At 40.9% G+C, this 21,953-nt stretch overlaps 1 protein-coding gene and 1 long non-coding RNA gene across 2 annotated transcripts in view; both read right to left on the reverse strand.

Moving 5' to 3' along the window:
• LOC146767906 (uncharacterized) overlaps positions 1-6,523 on the reverse strand; it is a 107,829-nt gene extending 101,306 nt beyond the window's left edge. Inside the window, exon 1 of the long non-coding RNA XR_014953769.1 lies at positions 964-6,523. This is a non-coding gene — a long non-coding RNA (uncharacterized LOC146767906). The remainder of the gene's footprint in view (positions 1-963) is intronic.
• Positions 6,524-8,086: 1,563 nt separating this feature from the next.
• ALDH8A1 (aldehyde dehydrogenase 8 family member A1) lies at positions 8,087-21,932 on the reverse strand. Its single transcript, XM_021540656.4, has 7 exons — positions 19,540-21,932; positions 15,341-15,488; positions 14,790-14,945; positions 12,919-13,068; positions 12,026-12,282; positions 11,080-11,241; positions 8,087-9,653 (listed from the first exon to the last, which is right to left on the reverse strand). Exons 1-7 carry the CDS (start codon positions 19,675-19,677, stop codon positions 9,201-9,203), a joined length of 1,464 nt encoding a protein of 487 aa, XP_021396331.1. The 5' UTR covers positions 19,678-21,932; the 3' UTR covers positions 8,087-9,200.
• Between the last annotated feature and the right edge of the window lie 21 nt (positions 21,933-21,953).

Here is a 21,953-nt window from a genome sequence, read left to right on the forward strand (position 1 = left end):
CAATGCAAACATTTTACAGTGGAAAATGCACCACCCTAAAAGTGGCACAGAGCCATCATTTTAAAATACACAGGGCAAGAGCAATACCCCTTTGGAAAGTGTCATTTCAAGGTAATGAGGATGTTGAGGAAAGACTGTGTGACCCTGCCCATATTTATCCTCCCAAATAGGTGGGGATGTGTCACAAATCACTGTTACCAACCCGAGCCACTCCTCATTCCAGCATGGCAAGCTCTGCCTTGCCACCAAGGACAAAGCACAGCCATCACCATAACTATTTTGTAGGAGCAGTTCACAGCCAGTTTATCACTGTGAACCTGCAGTGGGAACCCAGCAGTGCCAAAAGACAGAAATAGCAGCACTCCCTTTATCACCCAGGGTTTCACAATGCACAACGCTGTGCCAAAAGGTCCATGGATAGGGTGGGGAGATTCCCCTCACCTTTGCCCAGGGCTCATCACTTAGTCTTGATTTTTAGAAGAACTGTAAGAAAAGGTTTCTCATTTCCAGGTGTGGCAACATGACCCTCACCTCTCAGTTCAAGATCTGGTCTTTACAAAGACAGGACTGCACGAAATGCATCCTGAGGAAAGGGTGCAGAGCCACTCTGTGTGACTGCTGCCTGAGACCATGAGTTGTATTAACCTTCTGGGAGGAAAGGGGGGAAGCGAGACTGCCCCTGATCTGAGATATACAGTCACCTTTAAACAGTACTTTGGTCACACAGTCTGACTGTCTCTTTACCATTGCTCCATCCCACTCAGGGAGAATTGCTGCTCTAAGTGGAAAGTTAAGAGCTGATGGAGCTGAGCTTGGCCAAACTTCCTATTGCAATGACCAGAAGCCAAGTATTGAGAATGGGCTGAGTCCCCCCAGCTCTGCATGTTACCCATCCAGAGCAAAACTGTCCCTGATGGTAAAAAGGCACACATTGATGTTGGAAGAACAAAATGCTGCACTCACCATCTTTCCTGGGAATAGAGAGCACTTTCCTCATTCACATTTTTCCATCAACAAAGTATGTATCTGTCTCCCCTACAAAGAAATAAGAGTTATTACCATTCTGATGTTTCAGATACCAAGTGTTCTGCATGGAGAACTACAGGACCACAAATCATATCTATTTAAAGCACAATAAATTGTTCAAGGCCACATAAAATAAAACCAAACCAAATTTCCCATTAGTTTCATTTGTGAAACCCCAGGAAACTTCCACTTTAGTTAAGAACTAAACAACCCTGATTTGGCACACCTAATGCACCTGCTGCTCTGATCATGCAGGGCTTAGCCCATGCACAATCAACACTTTGAGTGTTCACATTTCTTAAACTTAACTCAGAGGTTAGCTAAGTAGCCACATGTGGAAAGAGAAAGAGTGCTGTGAATTAATCATAAAAATTACCTGACTTAGCTTCAAGGAACAGAGCTCTTTCAAGAGCACTCAAAATCTAACAGCATCCCAGTGACAACTCCATGGAGTACAACTCCAGCTCTTAATGTCTGTTTCCTAAAACTAAAATAAATCAAGCTCTTATATTATTTCATGGCAGTGAAATCCAAAAGAAAATTGTGTATTGCTCAGAATATTGCTATAGATTTATTATTTTCCTGCGCACAGATGAGTGTCAGCAGTTGCTTTTTTTTTTCCTACATGATTTGAATGATCTCAAAGGCAAAAGCCAACACCCCCTATAAAAGTTATTTAATTGTCTGAGCTTCACCCAAGTCCCGTCCTCACTTATATTCTGCTTCTTTACATCTGCTGTTACTTTTAGTATCTTTATTCTTTAGAGGTATAAAAATTGATTTACAAGATTCATCTACAGTGGAGCAAGAACTAACCTGAATTACTGTCTGACTTCCCAGTGCTGCACACTGAAATTTTTCATTCTTTCTACCTCAGCTCTGCTCTAACTCATCCCCACCAGACATCCAGCAGCCAGAGTACACACCAGCTGACACCTTTTTCCTTGAGTTCCAGCAGTTAGTTTTCCAGGATGCCTGAAGACAACGTAAATCATATTACCACCAAATAAAGGAATAAGCAAGACAATTTCAGCCAGGAATATTCTGCCTCTCCCGTACAAAACAACTTCCTTCTCTGCTGAGATTAGTCAAACTGTTCAGAACATGACTGCATAATGGAAAAATTACCCTCAATTCACTTTGAAGAAATGTCTTGCAGGCATTACAGTAGAGTCTGTCCTTAAATATCCTCAGCAGCAAGAAGAAAAATGCTTCACATTTCCAGATGTAAGATGTGCAAAGAAGGTTAATTAACTAAAGTTCATATACTGCTTTGAAGGTGGAAAGACCTTCAAAGGAAGTGTTAAGAACAGATAACCAGAATCCATCTTTTCCAACCTCATAAAAAGCAGATCAATGCTGCATAGAACACATACAACAGAGAAATTGTCCATTTGTAGGATTATTCATCTAAGTTTTCTTAGGGCCTAAGGAGTTGCTTCGAAACTGGCATTTCACAGCTGTCTCTCAGTCAGAGTTGGGATTTCACTACCTATTTTTGACAGGTAACCCAAATGGGACATTGGAGTCAATATGGCTGGAACATTACAACATTTCTTCAGCATTCAGGGCTCATAGTTTTGATGTTTAAAAAGCAGATTTCTGACAGCTCCCTCAAAAAGTAATTTTTTCTGTATCTGTCCAAATACATAACAGCCCAGCTAAAAATGCTGTTTCTGTTGCACAGTATGCCCATTAAATAATTCATGTCACTGACTAACACTGGTGAGAAGTGGTATGTAGTAGCAAAACAAGTGAATCTGAGTACATGACAGCACATTTCTAAATATTAATTAGGAAGGAATGAATGAGCATATTTAAAAATCAAACTGAAATGTACCTCTTGCTGTATTTTGTCCTTACCATCCTTACATCCAAACTGCATGAACTGCAATAACTTAGCCAAACCTCAGGAAGAATGATGGGAGGAATTACTTTCCTCCCCCAGTGGTGAACAGCTACATCTCTCAGGCAAAGAAGCACAAATTGCTTTGGTAAACCATATTTTAATTCCACTGTGGAAAAGAGGCATTAATGAGACCCTGAGTAGAAAAGTGAGTCTTAGGCAGGATGACAGCAAAACCAGAAGCAAACCACCAGCTGACTATCAAAGGTAGACTTTGATTTGTATCAGCTGAGAGGAATGTGACCTCCTCCAAACCCTTGTTCTCAAAATAAGGTAGTTTTATTATTTGGATGAGTAGATGGTGTTAAGCACTACAAATATATAGCATATTGTGCTATAGAGAGCTCAGGAATCTAAAAAAATTGTTTTCTTTCAGGCAGCTCATGGAAAGAAAGTGAACAAGGACATAAGGTCTCAGACCAGAGTGACATTTTCTTTGGAAGTACTTAGATCTTGCCCTTCTAACTGAAGCACCACACTATGGAAACTGCATATCTGAACGGTTATGCACATACACACACTTATTTTTTAAACATAAAGCAAAGGTTTCAAAACATATCACCAACAGAGGAAGCAGCCTGAAGCTCCTTGCAGGGGTCAACTGATTAGAAGAATCTCACAGCGCTGTAACAGCAAATTTCTCTCTGAATCACCAACAAACTCTGGTGAATCTGGCTCTTGCAGGATGCTGGTTTTCACCCCTGTCCCATTTGATTCAAAGCCACAAAGGCCAGAGATATATTTGACCATTCAAAAAACCTCTCCACACTATGCACTTGAATAGGCAAAATGACAACTCTGGAACAAAATTATTAACTGTAGGAATATAATTATGGGTTACAAAAGTATCCTTTCCATCCACAGAAAGCTTAGTGCAGTTCTGGAGGCAAACCAGCACAGGAAGGAGGTAATTTCCTAATCAAACTTTTAAGGGTATCTTATCAAACCTACTCAATGTCCTCTACTTGGAAAACTGACTCCAGTGTCTCCTTGGAAAAGAGTGACTAAAATACAGCCATTCAGCAGGACTGAAATTACCTTCTTTCAGATAATATGTACTCATGTGGTATTTCACCACATGGATATTTCACGACAAGAATCCCAAAGAGAATCCCAGACAGACATTCTGCTGTTTCCACCAACAAACATTTTGGCATTCATCCTATTTTCATCAGTGAAACACAGTCAATTCACTGCAGCCAAGTAAGTGTAAACAAATCAGTTTTTAAAAATTAAGGCAACATTAGGAAATGTTCCTTTTCTTTTTTTTTTTTTTTTTTTTTTTAAATAAATCAACCCTTGAAAATGTCATTTTACAGCTGCAGAAAATGTGACTTTGCCTGACTTTTTTGTTGGGTCAGCCAAACTTGAAGAAAAACATGAAATCTCTCTGTAACCAAGGATAGACTACTACTTTAATAAGCACTATTCCCAAAGGAAGAGAAAATCCAATTACTAAAATGGTAGCATCATCTTTTCATTATTATTTCAGGAGCTCAGAGTTAATTGGACAAGTTTAGCACCCTGTGAATGAATGTGTGTCCTCATTTCACAATAAATATTCTGTAATTACTTCCATTTCTCTGAAACCAGGAGATGGCTCTCATTAGCAATACCCTGGAAGAAGCCTTTTGTGAGCTTGAGTAATATTACAAACCCCTTCATTAGCATATCTGGGTACCCCACAGAAGCTCTTACACACAGAGAAATGTTCTTATCTCTTCTTTCATGTAACTGCACAAAGGCCCCACATACCTATGGGGAAGCTGCACAAGTGCTTTTGCCTCAGCCTCCACTGCAGCCCAGCATCTGTCACCTCATGCCCCACTGGGCTCCTTGGACCAGGCACTCCTGCCTTCACTTGAGCCAAGCTACAAGGTCCAGCACACCTTCCCAAAGCACAGGACAAAGCCAGAGTGGTAGCATCCAGCTGAGAAACCTTGGCCTGATCCACCTGACAGGTCACAACTTCCATCTTCCTCTTTCCACCTTCAACAACTGCCCATCCAGGACCCTTGTGCTCCCTTCTGTGGGGGCATCTGCATTTTCTAGGATATTATTAAGGACACGTGATGCCAGAGAGAAATGCCACAAGGCAGGCTGTGCTGTGTTTAACTCGTCACCCACCAGAGAACACACCTGTCAGGTGCTCTCCACCACCTCCTATGTTTTAAGAGACAAAACTTGATCTTCCACACAGAAGCCCAGGAGTGTGCATCTGCCCCTCTGGACTCATCACTGACCCCTGCAATTGCTTTCTTGCACATGAACACACACACACACACACACACACACACACACACTAGTTGCCTTAGTAAAACAGATGTTTCTGAAAGCAAAAGATGTTAAAACACATCATCCAAATCCCACACTAGAAAGACTTTTTTCAGAATTTGGAGCAATTTCTCTTCTTCCAAATCTTTCTGTTGAAGAGAACAGAAACAGCTGCACGGCATAACAGTAATGTTTTATACAAAGGTAAAGATTATCTGCAGATTTAGCACAGTTCTTCTTATTCTCTCCAGCATCATGTCATTCTCCTGTTAATTGCAATGATATGGCAGAGCTCAGGCTGAGTTCTATACTGTCAGGCTGCTTTGGCTGAACTGCTATTCTCACACTGATTGCACTTTTCCCTCATAATCTCCAAATCCATTTCAGCTGCTCCTTTTCAGAAGGCAGCACGATGTACATCTGGCTGCATAACTAGCCTTCAGCTGCATTAAGATGCACTCTGTTTAACCAGTTATAATCTTGCAGGGCTTCCCTCTTTTTCTCATCATACCCCAATCTTCACCTAAATTACTCTGCTATTACCAGCAGAGATTTGATATATTCTAGAAAACAGCCTTGTGCATTGTTGTCCCTTAAGTACAAACATCACCTTCCAAGCACAAAAACAAATGCTTGGAAAGGAGGGGAACAGAATTCAATGAAGAAAATGTCCCAGAATTTCCTGCAACTGTTGTTGGTTTCCTTCATTCATTATATTTAGCTTTCTATAGAATATTTAATTACCATCTAGGGTGGAAAATGAGAACTTGGTCTTAGACTAAGAAAATTGAATTCCATTTTCATTTTCCTCTCTCCCACCACAGAATTTAATAAGAAGCTTGAGGACAAGTATTTGGACACTTCAGCGAGCATCCTTTCTGGAGCTGAGACAGGTGTTGAGCTCAAGCTTTAAGTCTGAGCAAAAACTTAAACCTCAGCCCTGAAGACAAGCCTGGAAAGAAACTCCTCACAGTTCCCTCACAATCCCACTGTCTTTTTTCCCCCTTTTTCCTTTATTTGTTGTTGTTACTAAGAGGAAAGTCTTAAGTATCCGACTCTATCTGTGAAGTTGAATCTTTAGGTACAGCTTTCTGAAGTTTGGAAATTCAAAGCTTGGGGTTTAAAACTAGTCTAGCTTACATTCTTGATCTGCACAGTTAAGTTAAGCCTGAAACTTTCTCTGACCCAAAAAGTCAAGTCTGTTTTCATCCCTGAGAGTTTTACAAATATGTTTTCCTTTGCCTAAGTTACAAACACTGTGGGAACATGGACATAGCTTGATTTGAATATAAACATTAGAGCTGATGTGTCCCCTCTGGAGAGGGGACACATCAGCATCTTTGTGTCTCCCTAAGCAAAGCTGCTTTCAGGCATTATACAATAACTGGGTACAGACATAAACAGGCTGAGGAAAGATCTGAAATAGAACATAAATGACCCTATGCTAATTGAGAGCTGTAAAGGATGGCAAATTTATTAATACTTCCCCATGTAAAATAATCATCTCACACCAGTGAGATAATCTGCTACTGTTAAACTGAACTGTACTCACTCCATCAGTAAGAATTAACAGATGGAGCAACTCTTTGAGATTTACATAACAGTAATTAAACAAATGCTCACAATGGCCACATGATTTCATGCTCAAGCCAGTGCATTCTACAAAAAAAAAAAAAAAAAAAAAAAAAAAAAAAAAAAAAGCTTTACTGTCATGTTGGAAAATTCCAAAACGTGTAGCCTGAAGAGCTCTGCAAAAGCCATCAGCTTTATAACTTGGATCAGCCTGCCTTGTCCTCCAGGATATCCTCTTCACTGTCCACTTAGAATGAGAGCAGAAAACTCAGAAATAAAGCAGCTCTAATAGACACCTTCATTATCTGTAGGAAGAAGTCCTTGGACTGCTTCATCTGTAAGATGAGAGAGTTATTCATACATGTTGCTACACTGGAAGTCAGTCTGAATAAAATACATGGGAAAGCTTGTAACTCTTGGTATACAGAAAAATTCTGTGTGCCCACAGAGAGCTCCTGGTACAAGCAGGTAAGCTATCCCATGGCACCTGCTTCACTGCCACAAGCACCAGCAGCTCCCTTTGGGGCTAGGAACTGAGACTAGAGGTAGGCATGGGAAATGCAAGAATTACCCATTACTACTGACAGGAAATGTCCCCACTGGGTAACACCCTCACATCTGTGCATGTGCAAATGTATAGGAATCTAAAAGGGCAAGAAAAAGCAGAACAAGCAAAGTACTTGAACTGCACATTAACTGTAGAAGGAAGGAATCCACCCATTAGAGATGGAAAATGCAGAAAGGGACAATATTTTGTATCTTTGCATGGGCTCTCTCTCCTGCCCAAAAGTTAGCAGCATCATTAGCACCAGCAGACTTCCCTTACCTCTCTGAGGTGCTGACACAGGGATGATGGAATGGGGTTTCCCAGAAGTTCACTTTTCAGAAATCTTCACAGCCGTGCTGGACACAGGGCCACCACCTCCATATCCCACACCAGACCTGCAGAGCTCTGTCCCCACCCCAATACTCCTATTGGCCCAGAATTACGTAGATGACACACACACCTTTGTCTCCAGCATGAGAAATACATCTGGAAATCTCCCATCACATTTAATGCAAAGATAAAATCAACCCCTGAAAATAAATTAATCTCATTAAAACTGAACCTAGACCAGATCCAGGTGGGGGAATGTATCCATTTATTTCTACTAATTGTGCAATATCCCATCTGCTGTTGCTGAAAATGTCTGCCCCCCACATGCCCATGTCACCCCGCAACTATTTAACTGTTTCACAGCTTTTGAGTTCTTATGCTCTTCCAAACAGGATGTGTAAATAGAAAAGAAATTGGCAGAATGAAACACACGCTGATATAGCTGTTTATTCCCCTCCCAGCTAACACCAAAGCAGGTGTTCTGCTGCCACCACATGGTCATGAATAGACCTAGGCATTTTTAAAATAAAATGCTTCCTCAGAATGCATAAATTCACTAAGCCTATCATTTTTACATATTTCCCTAACATGCCTTCAACTTCGGGTTCTTGTACCAAATCCATCAAATTCCCAGAGTTCCAGCCTGGCTGGTAGGTCTGCTCTGCAACCAGGTGGCATCCAGAGATGTGAGGTGTATTCAACTCTGTTTCTCTTTTTGTTGAAAGCAAACAAGTTTGTGATATACCTGATTAAAAAAATCTCTGCAAACAAGTGAGGAAGAGTTGGAAGTGTTTTTATATTTTGGTGACAAATATTTCCAACAGTTCATTCTCTCAGGAGTAAATTCTGGGTTCTATTAGTGAAGAGTGATGCTATTTGTGATGCAGCCAATATTTTTGTTCAGGGATGTCAAAACCACCATCACTGAGGTCTTGAAGTGACAAAAGGATTTCATTTCAAAATAGTCAGAGAACAGGTATTAGGATGATTCAGCTCCCTACCATAAAGAAGGTTATAATTAAAACATTTATTGTCATCATGAATATCAAGAGAATATAATGACCCCACAGTTTAAAACCACTTAGTAGGTTGAAGATAGTTCCTCAGGCTTTCAGTGTAATATCAATCCTTGATTATCAGTGAAGTGCAATATGGGTGGATGGGACCCCACTGTTTAGAGTGAAAATGAGCTGATTCCCCTTTACAATATCAGTCTCACCACATGCTTGCTACTTTGTCCCTCAAGGTAATTCACAAACCAGAGTTACTGTCATATGTTACTCCTTCTCCAATCTGCCTTAAAGGGACAGATTTTTAAGGCAGGAATGTCAAAAATATCAAGGTCTACATTGACTTTCTCATCCAACATGAAAAACTGACTTAAACATTAGCATTTGGGATGATCATTTTCAGCTGTCATTGATATTACTTGACCAAAGTTCAAGAAAGGAATTGCCACAATAGCAGCCTGTATTCTAAGAAGCCATTTTGGTAACTCAAATTGCTGTCATTTACTGCACTCTAAAATACTTCAGTTGACATATGTCAGTGCTTTATTGTGATGGTTTTGACCTCGGTGAAGAACTCATATGAATCCTTTGCTCCCTCCCTGCCTATGCCTGAGGCTTTCATCCCACCAAATGGCAAGTTCAGGTCTCTCACAAGCCAGCAGTTGGTCCACACCAATCCAGACTGAAGCCTGTGTGCCACCCTGTGAACACGTCCCACGTCGCTGGACCACACCGTGGCTGCCAAGCCATATTTCACACCATTGGCTCTTCTGATCACCTCTTCTTCTGTATCAAATGCTACCACACATGTCACAGGACCAAAGATCTCTTCTTGCATGCAACAAGATTCATCCTTGACTTCAGCAATAACTGTGGGCAACATGAAATAGCCTTTCTGGTTGCCAGGTGGGAGGGCTAAAGGATCCACTCCCTCTCCACAGAGGACTCTGGCTCCTTCAGCCTGGGCTTTCTTCACGTAGTTCCTTACCTGGGGAAGCAGCAGAAAAACATCACTGCTAAAGGACACCAAATCCCAAGTGTTTACATATCAGCAGGAGCCTCTGAACAACTCCAGCTGGAACATGCTGCCCTTTTACAATAGAGGGCAGCATTCCCTAAGTTTCATTGTTATGCTTCTTTGTATGCAAAGCTGTGTATTTCTTGCTGAAAAAAGTAATTGTTTTCTCTTTTCTAACGTTTTCTAGCCTAGCAGACAACACTGCTGGCCCTTCCCACTAAGTATTGTCAAAAAGGTAGGACCATTGGTGAAAATATAAGTGGTTCCAGAGCCTCCCTCCCTTCTCTCAGGAGCCTGGGTAGTCTGCCATGTATCCCACACCATGGTTTCACTCATTTACTCCAAGGAATCAGCAGTATTTTCCTGCCTCACAGGCAAGGCTTTTTAAATGGTTACATGCCACTAGGATGATGAAGCTATGAATGCTACAGAAAATCTCATCAATAAATGATTAAAGATGTTTCCGTGGCTGCTGCTACCATATGCTTGCTACCTTGAACACATTGGATGTACTGTTGATCTGCTTCTGCTGTTCTGCAGTTGCCTGGCTTCTCTCCTTACAGAAAGACCACAGAGATACCACAGGACTTCCTTAGCTTTTTCTTCTTTTAGGCACCTTGGCAGGTAAAACTTGGAAGCTCTCTGTGGTGCTACAGACTAAGGACCTCAGGAAGTGGGTGTTTCTACCACTCTACTTCAGAGCAACAGAACTTGGAGAGGCATCAGGAAAGCATATCAAAGGTCTGGCTTTCTCTCACTCTGTGGTTTTTGGGTCTGCTACTTGCGTCAGAGATTTCTGGGATATATGCATCTGCTCTCCCTGAACTCTGACACCACAACTTTCATTTCATATAAGCCACTAAAGCAGACTGTGTCTAACTGTGCACCATCTCAGCTGCTCTCCACACATTGCAAATTACTGCAAGCAGTTCTAGGAAAGTGTTTTCTACAAGCCAAAATTTGCCAGAGTGATATAAAAATAAAACTTTTAACTTGTCAACTAGTTCAACTTATTAGGCCAATTAGTGATCTTAGCAAATGCATCATTAAAATTGAAGAAAATGTTGTTGAACAACATTTGTGAGTATAAATTCAGGACTATTTGTGAGTATAAATTCAACCATTAGAATTATCACATTCAAACAGGAGGAAATATTCTTTTGCTATTTTAAATTATTTTCCCCATGGAGTTTGACTTTTTTTCAGAGCAATCACATGATCCCAAGCCACAGGCAAAATAAACTTCATTAAAAAGATACCTTATAATGGCTTTGAGTTATCATCCCTCAGAGCTAATCTTGGAGATGACAAGATTCTTTCCTGCATAGTCCTGAAACTCCCTTTTGTAGCACTCTAAAACATGAGATGAAGTCACATAAACTCCATATAACATCACCTTTTGTAGATGCTCTTTACTTATTAGTGCTCCCACATCGATTGTAGGATCTGAGGGATTCCCAGTCTTCCACTTCTTGGCCTCTGCCACAAACCTCTTCAAAAACTCACTGTATATTTCCCTCTGAACAAAGATCCTGGAGGTGCAGAGACAGATCTCACCCTATCAAAAAGAAAGAAACAAACAAGATATCAACTATATTGGCTCATATAACATTGCACTATTGACATGTATTAGGAATTACAACCCAATTACTTGTTTCCCCGCATCCTCAGGAGCGCAAACTACGTTAACCAGCACTGCAACGTGGGATTTTTTCCAGATAAAAAACGAGAGAAGGAAAAGGCAAAACACTATCAGTATCATGCAATCACTGCCATAAGTAAATTTAATTTTATCAATTACATGTTTACTTCTCCAACATATTTTATAGGAAGCATGATTTGTAACTCTGAATGATCTCTCTCTTCATTTTCTGATACTAAGCTATTTTTCTAACACTTGCCCAGATACAATTTCCTGGCTTTGGTGCTCTCTCCTGAGGGTGATGGTGAGGGAAGAATAATGTTGGTAAAATTTTGTGGGAAGTCCCCTAATTTAGTTCTAACAAATGAACAAGCTTCCCACTTACTTACACAGTGGGACTTAAAGCAGCTGCTTCCCTGAGAGATAAGAAACGAATGTACTTTGAGAGGAGCAATAACACCTTGTTATCTTCTGATGGAGAGTACGAAGACGAGCATTTTATTACTTTGTTTTCCTCCTTGTGGAATAATGAAACCTTTTTCATATTTTTCTACTTAGGACTTTCTCAAACACAATCTTGAAATAGACCTTGACAATTTGAGATTCAGACCCAAAGGTAGGCGCAGCACACACACAAGCCCTCAGACACGGTCCCATCCTGCTGCCAACGGGGTTTATGTGTTATAGGAGCAGGAGGCACCTGGTTGGCAAAGCTGGACCTCACGGTGGTGGGGATGCACTGGCTCAAGTCAGCATCACTGAAGATGATGGCGGGGTTTTTGCCTCCCAGCTCCAGCGAGAGCCGCTTGCAGTGTGGAGCGCTCTTCTCTGCGATCCGCTGGGCCGTCAGCGTGCTGCCCGTGAAGGAGATGAGAGGCACGTCAGGGTGGCACACCAGGGCCTCTCCTGCCTTGGGGCCTGTGCCAAACACGATATTCACCACCCCAGCAGGCACCCCTGATGGGAAAAAAGGCACGCGGTCATTGTACCCTCCTGTCGCTCCAAGGGTGTCACTACACTTTGTTTTGTCCCTGAAGTTAGAAAGTTACCAGCAGCTCATGGGTGAACTATACTAACCCTTAACTTCAGTAGTAGCTGAAATCCATTCTGTTAGACAGCTCTATGTGACATGGGTTAAATGATAAAACCACTTCCACGAATCAAGCTTGTCTGACGTGCATCATCAGAGATGCAGTGTACAGTCATTCAGGGAATAAGCAATTGTTCTCCCAGTTTTAATTAACAGTGCACCAAATACAGCCGTGACACAGTTACCAAGAGCTGATTCTCACTCCTTTATTCTCTCATGGCTCCTTTGCTTGCACCACAGACTTAGGACATCCATAAATGGAGTGCAGGAGGCACAAAACTTTTCATCAGAAGATAGTGGAAAAAAATAAGCAACAGCTGGACTGGGGAAGACAGGATAGCATGAGGACAGAGAAAGCCTTTTGTTCTCCAGTGCAACATTCAGCTACAGCAGTCTTTCCCAAAGCCTTTGAGCACCTCCTGATTTTGGAAACTAAAAAAAAACTGGTGCACAGACAAACATTTCCACTCTATTCCTGTTCCTTAGCATGCTACAGTACTTACCTGCTTTCTCCAAGAGTTTGCACATCATCCAGGCTGTAACAGATGTCATCTCACTTGGCTTGGCAACCACAGTATTTCCACATGCAATGGCAGGAGCTATTTTCCAAGTCAACAAGTACAATGGCAAATTCCAAGGACTGATTAAACCAGCTACAAAATAAAACCACAAAGACAGGTCAGTCTGCTGGGATACAAAACTCATTTCTCTGACCTCAAGCAGTTATACACCAGTTCAGATCTATGAAGGGAATTCAAGCCATGGCTTTTATTTCCAGACAAATGTACAATAAATTTGCAGCATTCCTCACAGCGAGATAACTTCTTAAAAGACCTGTGCAAATGATCCTAAAAGAGATCAACTGAACTCTCTGAATAAGTTTTGCTGCTTCTTCAGGACAGAATCTTATATTCTCAGGAAGTTTTTCGTGTTTTGCAGGAACATTAATGCAAGGTTAGCCATAACAATAATTTACAACAGTTTTGTCTGCGGTAATACTTTATGTTAACAAAGAGCAAGTGAAAGTAATTATAGAATGGTTTGGGTTGAGAGAGTCCTTAAAGATCATCTGGTTCCAAAGCCCCAGGGACACATTTCACTAGAACAGGTTGCTCAAAGCCCCATCCAACCTGGTCTTGAACACTGCCAGGGGTGGGGCATTGTCCATTTCTTCAGGCAACCTGTACCAGTGCCTCATCACCCTCACAATAAAGAATTTCTTCCTAACATCTAATCTAAATCTACCCTTGTTCACTTTGAAGCCATTACCTCTTGTCTTATCACAACATGTCCTTGTAAAAAGTCCCTCTCTTTTAAGCTTTCTTGCAGGTCTCCCAAGAGCTTTCTCTTCTCCAGGCTGAATGTGCCAGCTCAGATCATATTCCTGCTTCCTCCTGCTCTTTAAAGCTAGTTCTTATTTTTCAGTTTTAATATTAAACAAACTCTGTATAACATATAATACACATTTTCCAGATAAATTTTAGTCTAACTTATGAGTGTTAGAATTTATCTCTATATAAACTGTTGTTCCTATGAATTGCTGAATAATCAGAATTATTTCCAGTAATTGCCTTTAGGAATATTTTCACTTTATATATTAATAGAAAATTATGAAAATAATCTGTAATTGTCATGTGTGACTCCTTACAAAAGCCACATGATTTCTTTCTGTTTGATGGAGCAGATTCAGTGAAGGACTTTTCCTTATGAGAATACTTTTACCAGAAAAAGTCATGTTCTTCACTGATCAAGAGAAGTTTTAATGGGTCCTCTAAGATAGCCAATTTTATGTTAAACGTAATTCAAGTGTAAATGTGGAGAACTCTCATATTTAATGTTATATGTTATGTGTACTGTATGTATAACATAACCTAATAATGAAATCGTTACAACACGGTTACTTGTCAGCTCAGGACAACCACTTTGTTTTCTGAAGCAGCAGCAGCATCTAGTGGCCGAGTTCAGCAGTTCCCCAGCTAGAGTGGTTTCTTCATCCACGTGGACTCGGGTCACAGACTACCTACTGCTTTCCCAAAGGAGAGGGGGATCCCACTCTCCCCACTGAAGCAGGAGCTCAGTGCTCTGCCCATCGCACTGATCCACAGCTGTAATGCTCACCCACAGACACACAGAGACAAAATACAAGAGAGATTGTGAAGGTGAGAGCAAGAGATTAAGCTTTTTAGTCTTTTTTCTTTTTTTTTTACCATGAAGTTACATAACTGATTTTACATGGAGTTGCCGATGCATTAGCAGACAAGCCCATGTTTAGCAAATGACTCTGAGATAATAAATGCTTTCAAAAAAATCTTTGCTGAGCCCCTACGGAGGCAGACATTCTGCCAAGCTTTTCAGCATGTGAGGATCATCATACCAACTCCCACAGGTGCCCTCGAGGTGTAGTGCACACAGCCCATGGCTGGCATTTCAGTGCACTCTGTGACGTGATGAAGGATGGAAGAGGCGAAGAATCGAAAGTTGTACACGGCCCGAGGGATGTCCACCGTTCTGGCAAATGTAATAGTTTTTCCTGAAACAAAAACAAACACGTTGCTGTCATCATGGAGAGAAACACTGCTCTATAGTCTGCTCTGAAAGTTGATTTTTGTGTCTTTTGGGAAATGTCTTTTGTCCTGTGCCCAAGTAATCACAGTAAGCACAGTACAAACGTAGTCAATGATAACAGCTCCCCTCTAGTAATTCCAAATATCTGACAACTGAAGTCAAAGTCAGCAATTCTGAAAAGCAAGACTCGCCCAGGAATCCCAAATTCAAAACCTCCTCAAGGTTCATCCATATCTACTCCAATCTGCTGCAACAGTTCATGCTATAAAAAAATTTAAAAAAAAAAAAAAATCATCCAAATCCTCCATTGCAATATTCAGCAAGGCACACTTATTTGAGATCAACAGTTCCAGTTCTTACCCTGATCCTTTGACTCTGCTTGTGCGAATGCTTCCAGGTCATGTTCAATCAGGTCTGCCAATTTGTTCAGGATCTGAGATCTTTCCAATGGACTTTTTGAGGACCAAATTGGGAAGGCATCTTTGGCAGCTTTGACAGCAGCTTCCACCTAAAAAAGCAAAATAAGGATGGTGAATGCTAATGAAAAGATTAAAAAAATATTAAACAATAAGCAGATAAATTCATATTTCAGAGACTAATAATCCAAACCACATTGCTGGGGAGATGACAATTCCTTAGAACTTCTCCATTGTTATCAAGACACTACCTCATAATTCAATAAGTATTACTGAATCAGAATATCTAGAAAATATCTGGAATTCTTGTTTTTCTCCAAATTACAGCAACTTGTGGGCCACCCTCCAGGTCTGAAAGAAATGCTGGAATGGTCAACTGGAACCAGCAGGTGCCACTGGCCAAAACAAAAAGTATCTTTTTTCTCATAGAGGAAAGAGCAAGAATCTCCCCAGAGCAAATGCAGCTTCAGTCTAACCATGCATAACCCTTGCAACATAAGACCTCAGCCACAGCAGGCAGTGATGAAAGTTAAGGGGCTGGATCCTCTGCTAGCTCTTGATTTCCACCATTTGGATCAAGCAAGGACTAAGAATGTATTTAGGGAATGGACACTCAGAGGAAAATTTTATCTTACCTGATTACAGTTAGAAAGTCATTAATGCCCTCACAGAAAAAAAAAAAGGTCCTTTTTCAACTCTGGGGTTTAGTGAGTTCTCTTACTAGACACCTAATAAAGCCTACAGGTAAGAATTATTGTAAGTGTTCATACAGAGACACACCACTCCTGTCAGGATTTTGCTTGAGATGTACATGACTGCTGTACAGTCCTTCAGCCTGACATTTCTGAACATTGGCAGATTACCAGCACTTTTCTGAAGCAGACCTATCTTCAAAGGATTGAATTCAGCAGGCGGCTTTCTGTCCCATCAGTCATTTCCTCTGGACTCTTAAATGAAGTTACCTGCATCGTTCATCTGTTGATTTATAAGCAATTCCTTTTTCATGTTTACCAGTCTCACACAAACTAAAGATGGTCATCAATATCCTTCCATATTTTAATTAACTGCCCCATTTCCCTACTTTTGCTTCCTATGTAATGCTTATGCCATACTCCCAATGTCTAATGTATGTATCAAAGTGATGGTTTAGTCAAAGCTGCCTTAGCTGAGTTTCTAAAATTTTGCTCGTACAATTTCTTCAGTTTTGGAAATCTCCCAAAATCATTAACTAGGAGGATGCTGATGTAATATTGATCAGACTATTATGACCTCTCTGAATGTTCCCATATTGCTAGTTCCCATGAAGTCACTGAAGGCTCCTTTCCACCAATTCCACAAAACTGAGTTTCAAAATTTGTTCCTTCAGATTGTGACAGGTCTTATAAAAAACATCACAAAATAACTTACAGATACACCAAAGACTTTCTTACTAATGAGGGCACAAAAGTTCAAGTAAGCAAAAAAATAAAATCTATCTACCCCTTCTTCCCCCTCCCACACACATCAGAATTTATGGGCCCTGTAAAAATAACACCCAGAGTTTGAAAGCCAGACCAGCACTAAGGGGGCAAGGTGGGAAATGAACCAACGTGCAGAGAGTCACATGGATCACTGGCCAAGCTCAGAAACCTAGACTCTTCTCTTTCGACTGTAGTTCAACAACCTCCTGCTCATGTGCCGATGGCAGCAGGCTGTCAGCCACTGAGCACCTGAAGCAGGACCAAACTAGGCCTGGGAAAGGGGAACTGCAGCTTCCTGAGTGAGTCCAATGCAGATACCATGCTACCCTAAAAATGTTCACCTTCTGTGAAACCATACCACCTTCACCTAATGGTTCTTCCACCCTCCCATCTTGTGCTGCTGCTGCTGCTCATCTGTCCTTTCTTCTGTGGCCTTTTCCACCAGCTGCTGCCAGGAGAGGAGACGGTCAATACTGTCTGCATTTTTGACCCTTCAGTGGGTTTAGAAGAAGGACAAAAATACTGCTTTTTCACAAACAGCAGAAGAGAAAACCAGTAAAGGAAGGAATTAGGTGGCAGTAGATTCATCAAATAAAAAGTAAGGGGAAAAAAGGAGAGAGATTTGTAGAGAAGAACTAAGCATACACAGGTTAAACAGTTACTTAGTTTGACTAGCAAAAACCAGCAAAAAAAGTAAAGCCACAAAGAAAGCACACATAAGAATTGAACTATGAACTCCTGTGTCTGAAACACTTCCTTCTGCTTTCCTCTTCTGCATGAGACAGACATACAGAAACAACACACAATCCAGACCCACCATAGAAGGCTCCTATCAAAATACCCCATGCCGAACTGCCCTCAGGACAAGATGTTTGCTTTTGCAGGGGATGTGCAGTAGCCAGGTTCTTTAAAGAGAAGTGTTTTTAAAGTAGATATTTACCAGGACTAATTAGTCCTCATCAGCCTGTCTTTTGGATATGCAGGGCACTTGCTTGTCTTGCTGTGGTATTGCTATGTAGAATTTAAGGTATTAGCTGGGAAACAAACTAACCCCTAGGAACAAAACTCCTCAGTGTTTTTGGCAGAAAGTTGCTAAAATGGCCACAACAGCTGACCTGGTGTTAAACTCTGGGGTCAGCAACAAACTCACTGTCTCCCCTTGTTTCATCTAAGTTCCCAATAAAATTTACCAAGATAATATGCAACTGAACACTGAGCCTTGCTAGAAACCAGCACCCTGAGTCCTTCGCTGAACTCTGGTCTACATGTTTATTTGGTATCTCTAGATAACCTCAAATAGTATGAGATTGCATTTTCTTCAGCATATTCCATCAGTCACCAGCACATGCCAGCTCTGCAGAGCACAACCCTCTTGCACAGTTGTCTGAAGGCAGGACTAAAGCACTCACCAAATTTATACGTCTTTAAACTGGGCTCCCATTGCTGAGAAAGAGAGAAAGAGAAAGCTAAAAGAGAAAAGCCTGACTGAGATAGCTAAAAGAGAAAAGCCTTGCTCTTAGGATGCTTGAACTATATCTCTAGAGTGGCCAGCAGCCTCTGGCATTCTCAGATCTTTCTGGTTTTAATGATTTTGCAAATGAACAGACAAGAAGATTTACACCTGCACATCAAAGAGCAAACTTTTCAGGCATAATTAGGATTGGAATGAACTTACACAGATGTATTCCAACAAACCCAGCCTGTTATTCTTTAACCCTTGGTCATCAGCATCTAACAAATATTTACCCAGGTGAAATTAGAGTGCAAAGTTTTCTGCTGAGAGAAGCTGTCAATAAGGCTGAAATGCAAGCAAAGGGAACAGCTACACACTGTAGTAGTCTGTTTTAAAAAACATTTTCAAAATGCTGTCTGCTATTTGACAATATTTTCCAAGCCCTGTGTGCTATCCAAGCCTGTCCAGTCACTTTCCTCTTCAGTAAGTTTGAAACAATATTTTGGACACAGACTTGTAGGTCCCCTATAAAGCAGCATCAATGAAACTGCAGCTCCCCTGATGAACATCATTGCCTATCCACACCTACAATGTTCCAGGAAACATTCAGCCCAGTAGAGAGCTCAAGACCAGGAAACCCTATGGATGCAGAGGACAAGGTATGTTATAAGGAAACACACTCATCACAGCTACTGAATATCCAACTGCTAATATCAAAACCACAGAGGTCTGAAAGATTTTTACCATCTTCAGAGAAGAGACATCAAGCCAAAAACCCTTTTAAATTAAAACTGCAAATCTTCAAGACACTAAGGGAGAACACAGTTGCATATGGTGCCTCTAAATTTATTTACAGAAGATATCAATAAACACTGTTCTCACAGATTGTTTATATTTACAGCCTGTCTGGGTGTTATTGTGAACTTACTCACAAGGCATCTCCCACCATGTGAGCTAAAGGAGATCCACACAAATTACTGAAGCTTTATTGATTCACACCAGCTTAGAATCCAGACCATAACTTTCTAATAGCAAAATGTGACAAAAATTGCAGCATTTGCTGCCACAGCAGTGCATTACACCATACTACAATATAATCAAGAATTTACTTGTTTAAGCATTGGAGTCATCATTTTTCTGTTCTCTCACCTCCACCGTCTCTCACTCAAAAGGTTATTGTTACATGCATTTAACATTTTTCACTTTTCTGTACATGTGGATAGTACTCACCTCTCCCTTGCCACTGTCTGGAACCCTGCAATAGACATCTCCAGTGGATGGATTATAGGAGTCTATGTAGGAGGAACAAGGAACAAATGTGCCACCTATGAAGTTTTCCAGCACTAAGAGAGCCTTTGAATGAGCCATTGTTGGCTGCTTACTTCACCTGTGATTTTTTTTTTCAACGAGGCATCAATTTAGATTAATATGTCTGTAGGTATTTGCACAGTGAGTCCAAACTCCTCCCCATCTCCATCTTCCCTGCACCACTTGTTTACAAGTGGGAACAAATCCTGGCAACAACAGCAGGAAAGAGCAAAGGGGAAAAAATTAGTATTACTGTGACACATAAGTTCTTTTCTAGGAGTTGAACCAAAGAGGGAAAAACAGCACAGTTACTGGAAGCCGGCTTTTCTCTGTCTGTAAGAAATGAAGTACTGAAAAAAAGAGAGAAAATGAATGGTTTGAGGCATTTTCTACCTGTATCAGTTTTTGAAGTTACAGTTTGAAGATATTTTGCAACAACTGAACAAAATAATTCATCACTCAAACATCTGGCCAGGAACCTGCTTCTAAGTGTCAGCAGACAAAAGACACTTAAGACCAGCATGTCTGCAGCTCATGTTCACTGTTCCATCAATACTTTTCCTTGTATCCCAAAACCAGTGCACCTAAGAACCAAAAGATTTTAAGTAACAAGAAACTCTTTTCCACTAATATCACCAAACATGAAACAACAGCTTCATGACCCCTCAATTCAAACAGCTGAGAAGCACAATCCTACCTGATACACTCTTATATGCTGTCAGAAATTCATCAAGTTTTTTCTCCCAAAGAAAGCAAGACACTGACTATCATGCTTTCCCTTCCATAGATATTCCAGCAGAAGCCACTTTACTATAGAGAAGCCTGTTACATATAATTAATTTTTCCATTAACTTCCCAAGACCCAAAACTGCCCGGTAAGAGCTGTGTAAAAGATATTTTCTCCAAGACAATGCTGAGGATTATCAACTTGCTTTAAGATTGTGTGCCACCTCTTTGCTCTCCAGAGATATTCAAAAAACTACACCCAGAGAGCAGTATGTTCTCACCAGGAGATTGTGAATATCTCAGTCAGAAGTTTAGGAAGATTTTGCATCCTAGACAACTGGCAAGCCACCAAGTTTCACATGGATCAACATGTAATCATATTTTGATTGAAGAAAGGTGACACACTTCTATTGCACAACAACAGATCATTTATGCTTCAACCAAGTGGCACCTCTGGGCAGAGTTCAAATCTGTGTTGAAAGGCAGTGCAGTCACGTTGCAACTGGATTATGTAATACCTCTGCTTCTCCCAAGCTGCAAACTAGGAAAGCATGCAGTAGCTTTTCAGGCATCATAGAAAAGTGAGCCTCAAAATTTAATCCAAACATGTGTGAGAAGAGTTATCAGAGCTTTGCCTTTGTCCATAAACAGTAAGGAATTTATGCAAGTCTTAGAACTGAAGACTGTAACTGCCCCCTGACTTAAGGGCGACCTAAACATTTTCAAAGTTTGAAAGGCAAGCTCAAGTGGAACCGGTTCAATGCAGGAGCTTGGCAGTATAAACCTCTGGAATCCAACAAGGGCACCTAAACCTTCACAGTGGCATGTTGAAACTGGTAAATATTTAAATGCAATTTTTGGTCTATAAAAAGACATAATAAATAGTGGTAATTAATAAACTTGTCAGTAACAGTTTGCAGGTATTTCAGTTTCATAAGCTTTTACAGAAGTCATTTCCACATAAAGCATTGCTGATACTTCTACAAATACCCATGCTGTCAACAGTACAATTCAACTATGTGGTCAAGTGCAGGTAGCTGCTGAATTGAGGCTAAAGTACCTAAACTCAAAAAAAGTTATCTACCAAAAAAAATCACGTGGGAAGAGTAGGTACAGGCCATAAAGGCCTGTGAACTAAATAAGAACTATAGCATTTTTGTGGTGTTCACTACTCTGGACACAGTTTTACTTCAGTTAATCCCCCTAGACTGATGCTCTGGAGCAAGTGCTTCAGTTCCTGCCTCCAACTACTAACTCGGGGCAAAGGTGAATTGTCTCCATTATGCATTCAGGTCCTGAAATACCTGAGGTCCTCTCAAAATTCCTACCAACATAACTTCCAAGTTGTAGTAAAGTGTGTCTGTCCTGAGCTGGAGGTGGCAGAAGGACCCTCCTTTCAGCTGGGAGGTTTCATCTGCCCCGTTACTGAAAAGCGGGAAGGACTTACAGGCATAAGTCAGCACAATTTGGCTTTAGCAGACACCACAAGATTAAACTGTCAGCCTTTGTTCAAAAGAGCCCTAAGTATGGATGAAAGAGATGTGTATGTGCAGTGGCTGCACTGAATAACATGTGAAAAACTGAAATTATTTCTTCAGAAAGCCCAGTTG

The sequence above is a fragment of the Lonchura striata genome, chromosome 3 (genome assembly GCF_050655825.1).
Source record: "Lonchura striata isolate lonStrDom1 chromosome 3, ASM5065582v1, whole genome shotgun sequence".
NCBI lineage: Eukaryota > Metazoa > Chordata > Aves > Passeriformes > Estrildidae > Lonchura > Lonchura striata.

Coding starts and splice junctions, on each gene's coding strand:
- ALDH8A1 (XM_021540656.4), bottom strand. CDS start 19,677: ATGGCTCATTCAAAGGCTCTCTTAGTGCTGGAAAACTTCATAGGTGGC. Junction 11,242..12,025: donor GGTCCAGCTTTGCCAACCAG/GTGCCTCCTGCT, acceptor TCTTTTTGATAG/GGTGAGATCTGTCTCTGCAC. Junction 9,654..11,079: donor GTAAAGAGCATCTACAAAAG/GTGATGTTATAT, acceptor CTGCTTCCCCAG/GTAAGGAACTACGTGAAGAA.